Here is a 10,742-nt window from a genome sequence, read left to right on the forward strand (position 1 = left end):
TCTTAGAAACACTGGGCTAGGTTTTTAAAGTCCTGTCCAGTCCTAAAAGTAAATGCTGGTACCTGGAATAGCAGGCTGCAGCTCTCATCCAGCCCCTTCCCTACAAGGTTCCTCTCAACTTCACCTCCTCCCTGGAGCTTCCTCCAGTCCAGCAGCCTGCCTCCCTCAATCCTGCTCCCAGATCATATTCTGCTTCCACGCACTGTGGCATTTACTACTCAGTTCTACAGCCATCTCTGTACATTTATCTCTCCTCTAGAACATGAGCTCCTTGAGATAGAAATTATGCCTTGGTATTTCAACCTCAAAATATCTATTATGATATTCAGCGCCTGATGAAGTAGATGATCGATGAATGCATGCTGAATAAATAAACCATGGATTCTGCCCTTTGTCACTGAATGGGGAGACAGAAGACCATTGCCAGAAATACACCTGCCATAATTCAGTACCTCTTAGCAAATAAACTGGATGAAAGAACACTCACCTTTCTGAGCTTAACTTCGAGTACTGAGTTGAGTGAGAATCCACGAACCCATTTTAAAGAGGCCACACTACATGAAACATCTGGAAAAGCAGATCTTTCTTCAAGAAACTTACCAGGATCTACAACAGACTAGTTACACCAGCACAAGGCCAATTACAAAGGCACTTTTGACTTCTGCAATACAGACCAGAGGTGGGTAAATATCCAAGAACAGTCCTTCTATGTCCTTCTAATGGCAGGATGTAATGCCGGAAAATACCAGGCTTGAATGGTGAAGTGAAAGCCCAAATGGAGGTTTATTGTCACAGACGACATGTGAATTTCAAAGTGCTAGAAATGATACACACGTGAGGGAGTACTGTTACACTAGGGAAAAAAAATAAGGAAGGCCCTCTCACAAATCCAGAGGTTACTCCTTCTGAAATATGAGGCTTGCTCAATTACATTCTTCATGTTATTTTGGACCTTGGACCCAGCATCTGATAGGCAGGCAGACTTCAGAATCTTTAAGCCACATAGGAAATGGTATTCTTTTAACCGGGATAAATCTGTCAACAGAAAGGTACAGGCTAGCTGTACTAAATACCCTCTGCAGGTTCTTATTAAAAATATAAATTAAAGTCCAGCATAGTCCTTTTACGTCTCACATCTGTTTGCTATTCTATGTCCATTACTAATACTGTAATGCAGGGTCCCCATGCAGGCAAGATAAATTCCCTATTCCCAAAGCCTTCTGCTGACATGGCAATGGATCCGTTTGGGAGGTTGTAAAGACAGACCCAGACACTGTTCTTTGACATGTCATCAGTGTAGAGGCAAGGCCTAGGCCCCCAAACCTAACAAGGGAAGAGGAAGCTGGGTTGGGACTCAGACCAGAAAAGTGGTAAAGTCCAGTGGTTAAGAGTAGGACTTTGGACTCAGACAGCTCAATTCAATCCCAGCTCTTGTACAGCCTAAATGTGTGACCTTAGGCAAGTCATTTAACTCCTCAAGGACTTCAGTTTCCTCATCTGTTAACTGTTATCTCTGATAACAAGAGAATCTGATAAAATTATAAAGCATTAACACCATAAAATGGAAAACAGTAAGAACTGAAACAAAACAAAGCGAAACCAAAAAAAGTGACTAGTATCATCTCTATCACCCCAGCATTAACATCATCTCCAGAATCAGCTTGGTTTGCTGAGGCAGGAAAAAAAAGCCCCACTACTCTTTTAGCACGCTCAGGCTAAGATGCAATAAAGATGGTGTAAGAGGCAAAAAAAGATGGTACATAAAGCAAAAAAACAGAAGGGATATCACAATAGACATAAAATCAACTCCTGATTAACCATACTAATGATTTAATAATTTAAATTGAAAAGAATTCCTCCCTCAAAAGATTATAGATGAAATTTTTTTGTTGTTATATTTGTTTAAAAAAAAGATTATAGATGGAAAATTGTTTTTTAAAAAATTATAGATGGTAGCTTATTGGAGTACGTGATATAATTGTTTAAGAGGCATTAGAACACAGCCAAAGGAGTCCTGGCAGCACAATAGTTTAAGTCCTCAGTTGCTAACCAAAAGGTTGGTGGTTTAAACCCACCAGCTGCTCCACAGGAGAAAAGACCTGGCGATCTGCTCCTGTAAAGATTACAGCCTAGGAAACCCAATGGGCAAGTTCTACTCTGTCCTATAGGTTCACTATGAGTCGGAATCAACTCAACTGCACACAATAACACAGCACAGCCATTAAGAGTTTGGACTCTGGGGCCAGACTGCATTCAAATCCTGGTTCTGCCACTCCCAAGCTGTGTGACCTTAAGCAAGTTATAGAACCTCTTGATGCCTCAGTTTCCTCATCTGTAAAAGGGGGCTAATATTAGTACTTACCAGTATTATAGGATTGCTGTGAAAATTAACTTAGTTAATACATAAACATATAAAAAATTAGAAGAGTACCTGGCTCATAATTAGTGCTTAGTAAATATTAGCTTTTATTGTGATTATTGTTACTGCTGTTGTTTCAGCTGATTTATTACTAAGTTGATTATTCTTAGTATTGAAATTTGTTTGCTTTCCCTAAACACAAATTAGGTGATTATAGAGGGAAGCCAGAAAGGCAAGCAGGATTTAGAAATGTAACTAGTACCAGTGGCCATTGAGTAGATTTTAACTCACCACAACCCCACATGTGTCAGAGTGGAACTGTGCTCCATAAGGTTTTCAACAGCTGATTTTTTGGAAGTCTATCAGCAGACCTTTCTTCCAGGGTACTCCTGGTTAGACTCAAACCACCAACCTTTCAGTTAGCAGCCAAGTGCATTAACCATTCGCACCACCCAGGGACTCCTACGTACACAGGAGTATAAGTGTACAGGGTGTAGAAGTGTCTGGAGCAGCAAATGGAAGACAGACTAAAATGACAAAATGTACTATGAATAACTGCAGGAAGTATATAAGATGGGTAGAGAGATGGAAAGATTTGTGATAAAACAAGGGGAGTAAAATCTAAACAGTAGAATCTAGGCAGTGAGTATATGAGTGTTGCGGTACGTTGGATCACTTTTATATGGCCTTTTGTAACTTCCACCAAATGACCAGGTGGAGCTATGCAAATGGGGTGCTTGTGGCCCACCAAGGGGATTTGGATGGCTTCCTAGTAGTGTAAATAAGGTACATGGTACTCTTGCAGGGGTGGGACCATGTAAATAAGGCATACAGAATCATAACAAGGGGATTGATCAGTTTGGCATACCGCTAGGCTTAAAGGCAGACATGGGGAGAAAGAGAGAGAGGGGCTGTAACACAGATGATAGCAAGAGATGGTAGCGCAAGACGGCATGAATCAGAAGACTGCCAGGAGATAAGGGCAGAGGCTGGGCCAAAGGGCTGAGAGCCAGAGAGAGGCCTACCTGCGGACATAACTAAGAAGAGGCTGTCCAGATAGAACTGTATCCTGAGTCATTCCTGGTCCTGATTTGTAACCTGTTACTTCCCTAATAAACCCTATAACTGTGAGTATGGTGTGAGTTCTGTGTGGCCATTGCAAGGAATTATCAAACCCAGCAGAGAAGTAGAGAGTGCCCTGGGAGAGATGGCTGGTGTCAGAATTCGTAAAAAGGTTGGAGGGTGGAGTCCTGCCTGACTTCCACCTCATAGGCATCAGCCTTGGGCTGTTGATACTGACGATGAGTCTCTTCCTGCCTTGTGAAGTTAGACAAGGAGGTCAGATGTTTCTGCCATGCCATTCTTACAGGTGTTCACTGTAAAATTCTTTCAACTTTGTCCTATGTTTAAAATTTTTCATAATAAAATGCTAAGGGAAAGAAAAAAGGAAGTAGGCTTAGAAGCATCAACTCAAGTTCTGGGTTTGAGCTATGTTGCCTATCCTCTGAGCCTAAACTCCTAAGCAAGCTTGGAAAAACCTAACGGTTTTGGAGCTCTTGCTCATCATTGACATTTTCCTATACCAGAAGAGCAGTACTTAGGTGCTGACCTGGACCACCTTGGCATGAGTAGACAGAGGCAAAGAGCAGAAAGCTGGGGGTCCACCCAAGAAGTGACAACCTCATAGGCTATGACATTACTACCCCTGCTCAGGAGAACCTCCATAATGAGGCTCAAGACTAAAGGATGGGCAGGTAGAGGGTGGAAAGGCGGCACACACTCACTCATGGACTCTGCTGTCACCATAGAGATCGCTCAGGCCGAAGCTGATGTAGTGCCAGTGCTCAGGGATGTTGGCAGAGGGGCTCCCCACATTCCTATACATGCTAACATAGTCCAAGGGATCTGGGCCACCCAACCTGCAAAAGAAGAAAAAAAACACAGAGATGTTAGTGTGAGCCTGGAAAACCAACAATGGCAAGCTAAGGACCTCTGCCTTGCAAACCAAAAGGCCATATCCTGGAGGAACCTGGGATGAAAGAGAGCTAAAGGGAGGCCACACTCCCCAGGATAAGACTAAGAGCTGGATAGCCAGAGGCTGCCCAATGCCACAAGCACAAGCAGCTCCCTTTTCCAACCCCCAACAGGCAGGACCTCTTTTAAAAATACAACAGACTGGGTGGTTGCCTAGTTTGCTTCCTGCTGTTTCAAATTACAGATCCCAAATGGGATTGGCAGGGATTATCTCTCCTCCACGGAGCTGGTAAACATGCCAAGCTTCAAGGCAAGAGATGCATCAGTCAATCAACTGGTCTCTGTTGAAAAATCATCTGGAGCATCCCCAATGGGCATTGTTCCTGGAAGCAGAGGCTCCGCTCCGTTCCTGGCTCTTAGTGGGCTAATTCCTGAAAGACTATATTGTGCCCTATGTTAATTACAGTTTGTTCTAAACAAATCCAAAGCCTGCGGTCTGTGCAGACCCTGGCCTGCACCCTGCAGACCAAAGCTGGTCTTTTATCATTGCAAGTGACAAAGGCCAAACTTAGGCTAGCTCAGCTCTGCACAGAGATCTGCAGCAGGAGCCCAGCTGAGCCCTAGGATTGCCTGCATCTGCAAGATGATCCCAGGAGACTGCTGGCTCAAAGGTAGAGCTGCAACATTCAATGATTGGAGGCCTCTAAGCACCACATTAAATTTCCTCCACAATTCCAACAGAGAGGCAGTTGTGGAAAAGATTCAGTCTTTATTTCACTCCGAGGATTTAATTCAATAAGGGTTTCCTTTAGTAATTAGTGCTTAAAAAAAAAAATCCTGACTGGACGAACAGACACAGGGAACCCAGGGTTGAAAGCGGGACAATGCTGTCACATTATGGGGATTGCAATCAATGTCACAAAACAATATATGTATAAATTTTTGAATGAGAAATTAAAAAAAAAAAATCCTGTTTTTCTTAAAATGGATAGGGGACCTTGATAGACTTGAGAAACAGACTAAACAGAAACCATCAATGGAAGGAAGTCTGCATTTAGCACACAAACACTCCTCCAATTTGAGCTGCTTTGCACATCTGACCATTCCACAGACTGTAAACATTTGCCTGCCCCTGGGGCACTGATGGGGTACACTTTGCAAATGGAAGAGTATGCTCAAGGTGTGCTAGCCACCGCATAAAAGACATGTTGCATGTGATCCCAGCAAACATGCCAGGATTCAATTGAAACACAATTTAAAACCATTAGATCTGGTTTCATCCTCTTTTGCCAGGATATTATTTGCCTTTGTAGAGATCCTTATTCTCTGGGAAATGCTAAGTTATTTATAGAACTTGTAAGGAAGCTGCTACAAATACTTTACAATCTCAACCAAGTGGACTAGGAAAAGGGACAAATCTCCATGTCTTCCATTAGCTTTTTTTTTTTCCATTAGCTCTGATGTCACCAAATCGTTTGACTAATCCCAGAATCAGTTGAATTTAGAACAATCTGTGGGGGGAAGGAGGAAAGAAAACAGCAGTGAACCCTGGACGGACTCCATGATAGCTATAGAACCCTAAACGGATGAGAATGACAACAGGCCCTATATCTGCTCCAGTTTCCTGCTACAAACTCCCAATCCTGCCTCTCCTTCAGCCAAAATCCATACACCAACAAGTGGTAAACCTGCTTTCAGTATTCAGTGCTCCATGTGTCATACCACTGCAGCCCTTTTCTATCTCCACATGTCCAAGGAGGTGTCCCATCAAGGGGAGAGGCTTGTCCTTAAAACTACAAGGGCAGGGAATAGCCAAGACTTAGACAAATTTAACCTTGGCCCCAAGCACAAAGTGTTCTGTTCTACTACTCCCAGACCTGACTGGAATCAGATGCCTATGGAGAAAATAATCTTATTTTGTACTTAGAAAAAGACGTTAGCCAACGAACCAGAGCATCCTTCAACTTAATTCCAGAGGAGAGGAGCCTCGAACACCGGACTGCACTCCACAGGCCACCTACAGGACTAGAATGGACCCAGGGCATAGGCTCTGCCTCTATGCTTCTGCTCCCTACTCACAAAGTCTCAGCCTTCAGCAGGTCATCCCTGGCCAGCACTATTAGCGAAAGAGCCATCCTTCCACTGCAGGAGAGGAATCCCAAAGTACCCTGGGCCACAGCCAGAGCAGGCAGCCTCTCAATCATTCTGCTAGAGAACTGAAGAGGCTTCATGGAGCCAGGCAACACATGGGATCCCAAATGTGAGGGGTATGAATGAATTTCAGGATCTTAATTATGCAAACCTGTTCGAATCTTGGAAAGATCCTGTCTCTGAGCTACTCCCTCTTATTTTTTTTGCATCTAGGCAGCATTTCTAATCTCACCAAGTGCTGTGCAATCATCTTTATTCATCATTACATGCTGGCCAGTCTCTGAAGCTAAGTACCGGCCTGGTTAACAAGCTTGCAGCAGGAAGAAAAAAAAAAAAAGTTGCCCAAACTAGTCTTAGTCATTTGCACACGCTTCAACACCTTTCACATTCAGCACCATCCTTTATCGCCACTTGGGTAACAGACAAAAACAGTTGCCTGAGTCTGTGGAGGGATTTCTCCTCACACTCAAAGGAGACCTGAACAAACAGCATGACAGAGCCAGACCCAGTTTTCTCAAGATACACTTCAACAGAGTTCCTCCCAACACATATTTAAACATAGAGGCACAATCAGAATGGCTGGTTAAGTTAGCAAGAGCTGCTTTCCAGTCAGAGGCTCTCCAAAAACTCCTCTCAACCAAAGAACAGTTTTCCTGCCAGACAGAAGCACACCGCCAGCCACACCTCCTCCTGGCTGCCCAGACAGAGGCAGGCTGCTCCCCATGGCCCTCCCTGAGGAGCAGGTGGCTGGTCCCAAGGCCCCGATGGCATTCTCCCACCAGCACAGGGGGCAAGCCTCAGCTCTGCACAGCCTAGCGACCGCCATCTCCAGAGGAAGTAAGCCATACTCGTGGAGGAGAAAGATTCAGTCCCAATGGGAATGGTAACCAGCCAAGACATCCACTCTCTTCCACCTTGGAGTCTACCTGCCCCTTTGGCCACACCCCAAGCAACTAGCTGTCTGAACTGTCTTTCAGGACCCACTGAAAGGGAGCATCTAATACAGTCCCTGTATGAGTGTGGTGCTGGACTCAACCAATTCCTCAGTCAACATTTGGCCCAGAAAGACCAAGAGGATGGGCTCTTTTCCAGAGTCCCAGTAACACCTGTTTTGCCCAGAGGCTGTAGGAAGAGACAGGTTGCAAACAGGGATGGGAAACTAGAAAAGATCCATTCCTACACCAAGCGTAACCCATCTGTAACCCAGCCTGATCCTCAGCAGAACTACTTGAGGAATATCAGCTGCCCTGAGAAACTAATGCCTGAGTCCTGAAATGGGTGGCCAGAAAGCACTGCTTCCCTCCCTGCCCAGCCCCAGGTCTCCATCATTTACTTCCAACTGGAAGTGGAAAGCTGTGGCCCTTTCAATCCTGAGCCAAACCATGGATCTCCTTAGCTTGCTCCTGTTCTAGCCAATGTCCCAGAGCAAAGGAGCTGCAGAGCCAGAGGGAGCTCTGCACAGAGGAGGAACACTGTGCAGAGCAAGCAAAAAGTTTATCAGGAAGAGTGCTGGTCAAACTTCAAAAGCAAAAGTTTTACTCGGGTATTACGTAGGAGCTCAACGAGAAGGTATGAAAAGGAGACCTCATCTCTTCACAAACACTACTCTTTCAATGGGCTGCCCTCCTAACTCTCAAGAAGGCCCCCAGACCCGCCCCTATCCTATGCAGTCGCCCCTATACTAGGCAGTCTCACGCCCTCTAATCTCCTCCAGCCGAGCTCCTCCAAAGCCCTCTCCTATGCTCCCCAGGCCCCGCCTAGCCTTCCCCATCCCACTTCAGCCGACCCCCATCCTTAGCTTCCCCTATTCCACTAATGACCCCCTACTGGCGCGCTCTCCTTTCACCACGTTTACAGTTCCCTCTCTCATAACGCACCCCTCTCTGCTCCTTCACACACCCCAGTTCTTACTCCATTTTAATCTGTTAACCTTTCATCCTCCCCTCCTCCGTTAACCCTTCACTGCCCACAGGCTCCGTTAACCCCTTTGTCCCCATTCCCAACTTGTGCCTTAATTCTCCCCTCGCAGCAGGAAGTCCTCCTTGCAAGTGCTTTAACCCTTCTACTCCTCCTCCTCTCTTCCCCTGCAAATTTCTTCGTTCCGGCGCTTTAACCCTTCCCAGCCCCCTTGTCCGTCTCCCCGCGGCCCAGGGCATACCAGTATTTGACGATAGCAGTAACCTGGAGCGGATTCGGCTGGTCGGGGTAAAGGCGGCGGCACTCTCCGTAGATGGCATGCAGTCCCGGGGGGAAGAGCGAGGCGAACGCCGGGGGGGCAGAAGGGCCAGGGGCTGGGGGCGCGGTGGGGCCGGGGGCGCCGCTAGGCCGCAGCTCCGCCATTGGGGCACGTAGGGTGCTGGGGGAGCCGGGTAGGGAGGGTGAGGGGGAGAGCACTGACTGGCCAGCGGGCGGACTCCTTGGGTGCGACTCCCCGAGGCAAAGGGGGCTGCAGCGAGGTCTAATGTCTGCGCCTGCGCACTACACACTGTCCGCCCAGGCCGCCGCCGCCGCAGCCTCCGAGTCGGCCAGAGGGTGCCTGGGGGCTGCGGAGCTCTCAAACGGGCGGGCCGCAAACGCGTCCTATGCTGACATCTATTGGCTAGCGTCTGTGCCAGTCACAGGTGAGAAAGGCGTGATCTGACAATAGGCCCCGCCTTCTCATCTCTGAGTTGGGGGTGTCCCAAGGCTCTTGGTCTCCCCCTAGTGTTGGGAGGAAGACATGTTTAAATAGAGACATTGAGGGAGGCAACCCTGTGAGGTGCTAGGGTCCCACGAAAGGCACTGTGACGTGATCTCACCTACGGTTAGGTTAGTAGTTTACACGCTACTAACCAAGATTTAAATAAATCTGACAGTATATTGGCTCACTCGTCCGTGTGGCGTTAGTTTTAATAGATTAATTAGTCCAATGTTTCCTACTATTTTTGAACGTCCGTGGACGTATTGACTGACACTGTTAAAACCCATTGCCGTCTAGTCGATCCTGATTCACAGGGATCCTATAGCGACCAAATTCAGGGAACTGAAGTTGAAGTAAGTCCCCAAAACCCATGCCGTCGTGTCGATTTCGATTCATAGCGACTCTGTAGGACAGAGTGGAACCGTCCCTTAGGGTTTCTAAGGCTGTAATCTTTACAGAAGCAGACATCTTTCTCCCAGCGAAGCCGCTGGGTGGATTGGAACCGTCGACCTTTAGGTTAGCAGACGAGCGCTTAACCCCTGGGCCACCAGGGCTCCTAAAATAAGTCAACAAGTAATAAATACTTTTTGGCATACTGTCAGAAAGTAAAGGTGCCCTGGTGGCCCAGGGGTTAAGCATTTGGCTGCTAACCGAAAGGTCTGGCGGTTCCAACTCACCCAGCGGCTCCGCTGGCAGATAGATGTGGCAATCGGCTTCCCTAAAGATTACAACCTTGGAAACTTTAAAGGTCAGTCGTACTCTGTCCTATAGGGTGTCTATGAAACGGAATCAACTCCAGGGCTACAGGTTTGTTCAGAAAATAACAAGAGTTGGTTAAACTAGTGTCAATTTATATGACTTAGTAATTCTTTAATAAATGTTTTTAATGATAATTTCGTTCTGCTTTAAGGAGATGTATGCAGTTTGCTTTGAGGAATACCAATATTCATTATCCACTATGGGCCTGTCCTTTCCCATTATCTTTACTCTCTGTATCTGGGAGAATTTTCTTTAATTTCTTAGGCACGAGGTGGAAAATTATTTTCCTATTTACAATAACTCTTCATTCAGTAACACTTTCATTCAATGATCTTGAAGGAGTGCCAAGACAAACGGGTAGGAGGGAGTGGCTACCAGTGCTATTGACCAAAGGGTCTCTGCAACTTTAACAGAAGGATGCCCTAGAGAAAACAAGAGGAAAATGCAGTGTTTATTTAAGAGCAGTAACACATAACCTCTCTTCACCTCTGTTTCCTCACCTATCAAAATCTTGTCAATTCTAGCTCCTGTAATGATACTAGAGAAGCAGCTGAAATCCTTGGATGAACAATATTTTAATAACCAAAAGATCACCTTTACCAGTAGTTCCAAATGCCAGTCTTCAGACCAATGTCAATCTGTTACTAAATTTACGCCTATCCAGGAGAAAACGGGAATAGTAACCACAATGTACTGCTTTTCTCTTGTAGCAAATTTTTATGGAATTTAAATGATTTCCTTTGTTCTGAAAATTTGCAGTTTCTTGTGTGTGTATATGTGTATTAAAATGACCTTTCTGTTCAAGTTTGATGGTGGTAG

At 45.8% G+C, this 10,742-nt stretch overlaps 1 protein-coding gene across 2 annotated transcripts in view; it reads right to left on the reverse strand.

Annotated features, from left to right (window-relative positions):
- The window catches only part of SUFU (SUFU negative regulator of hedgehog signaling), a 114,351-nt gene extending 105,322 nt beyond the window's left edge, over nt 1-9,029 (reverse strand). The window contains exons 1-2 of one of the 2 annotated variants that reach the window (XM_010589025.3): nt 8,643-9,029; nt 4,144-4,278 (exon numbers count right to left, since the gene is read on the reverse strand). In XM_010589025.3, coding sequence (XP_010587327.1) covers nt 4,144-4,278; nt 8,643-8,824 — 317 coding nt within the window. In that variant the 5' untranslated portion in view covers nt 8,825-9,029. The remainder of the gene's footprint in view (nt 1-4,143; nt 4,279-8,642) is intronic. The other variant, XM_003409149.4, reaches the window with a different exon arrangement.
- Nucleotides 9,030-10,742: the final 1,713 nt, after the last annotated feature.

This window comes from Loxodonta africana, chromosome 16 (genome assembly GCF_030014295.1).
Source record: "Loxodonta africana isolate mLoxAfr1 chromosome 16, mLoxAfr1.hap2, whole genome shotgun sequence".
Classification (NCBI taxonomy): Eukaryota; Metazoa; Chordata; class Mammalia; order Proboscidea; family Elephantidae; genus Loxodonta; species Loxodonta africana.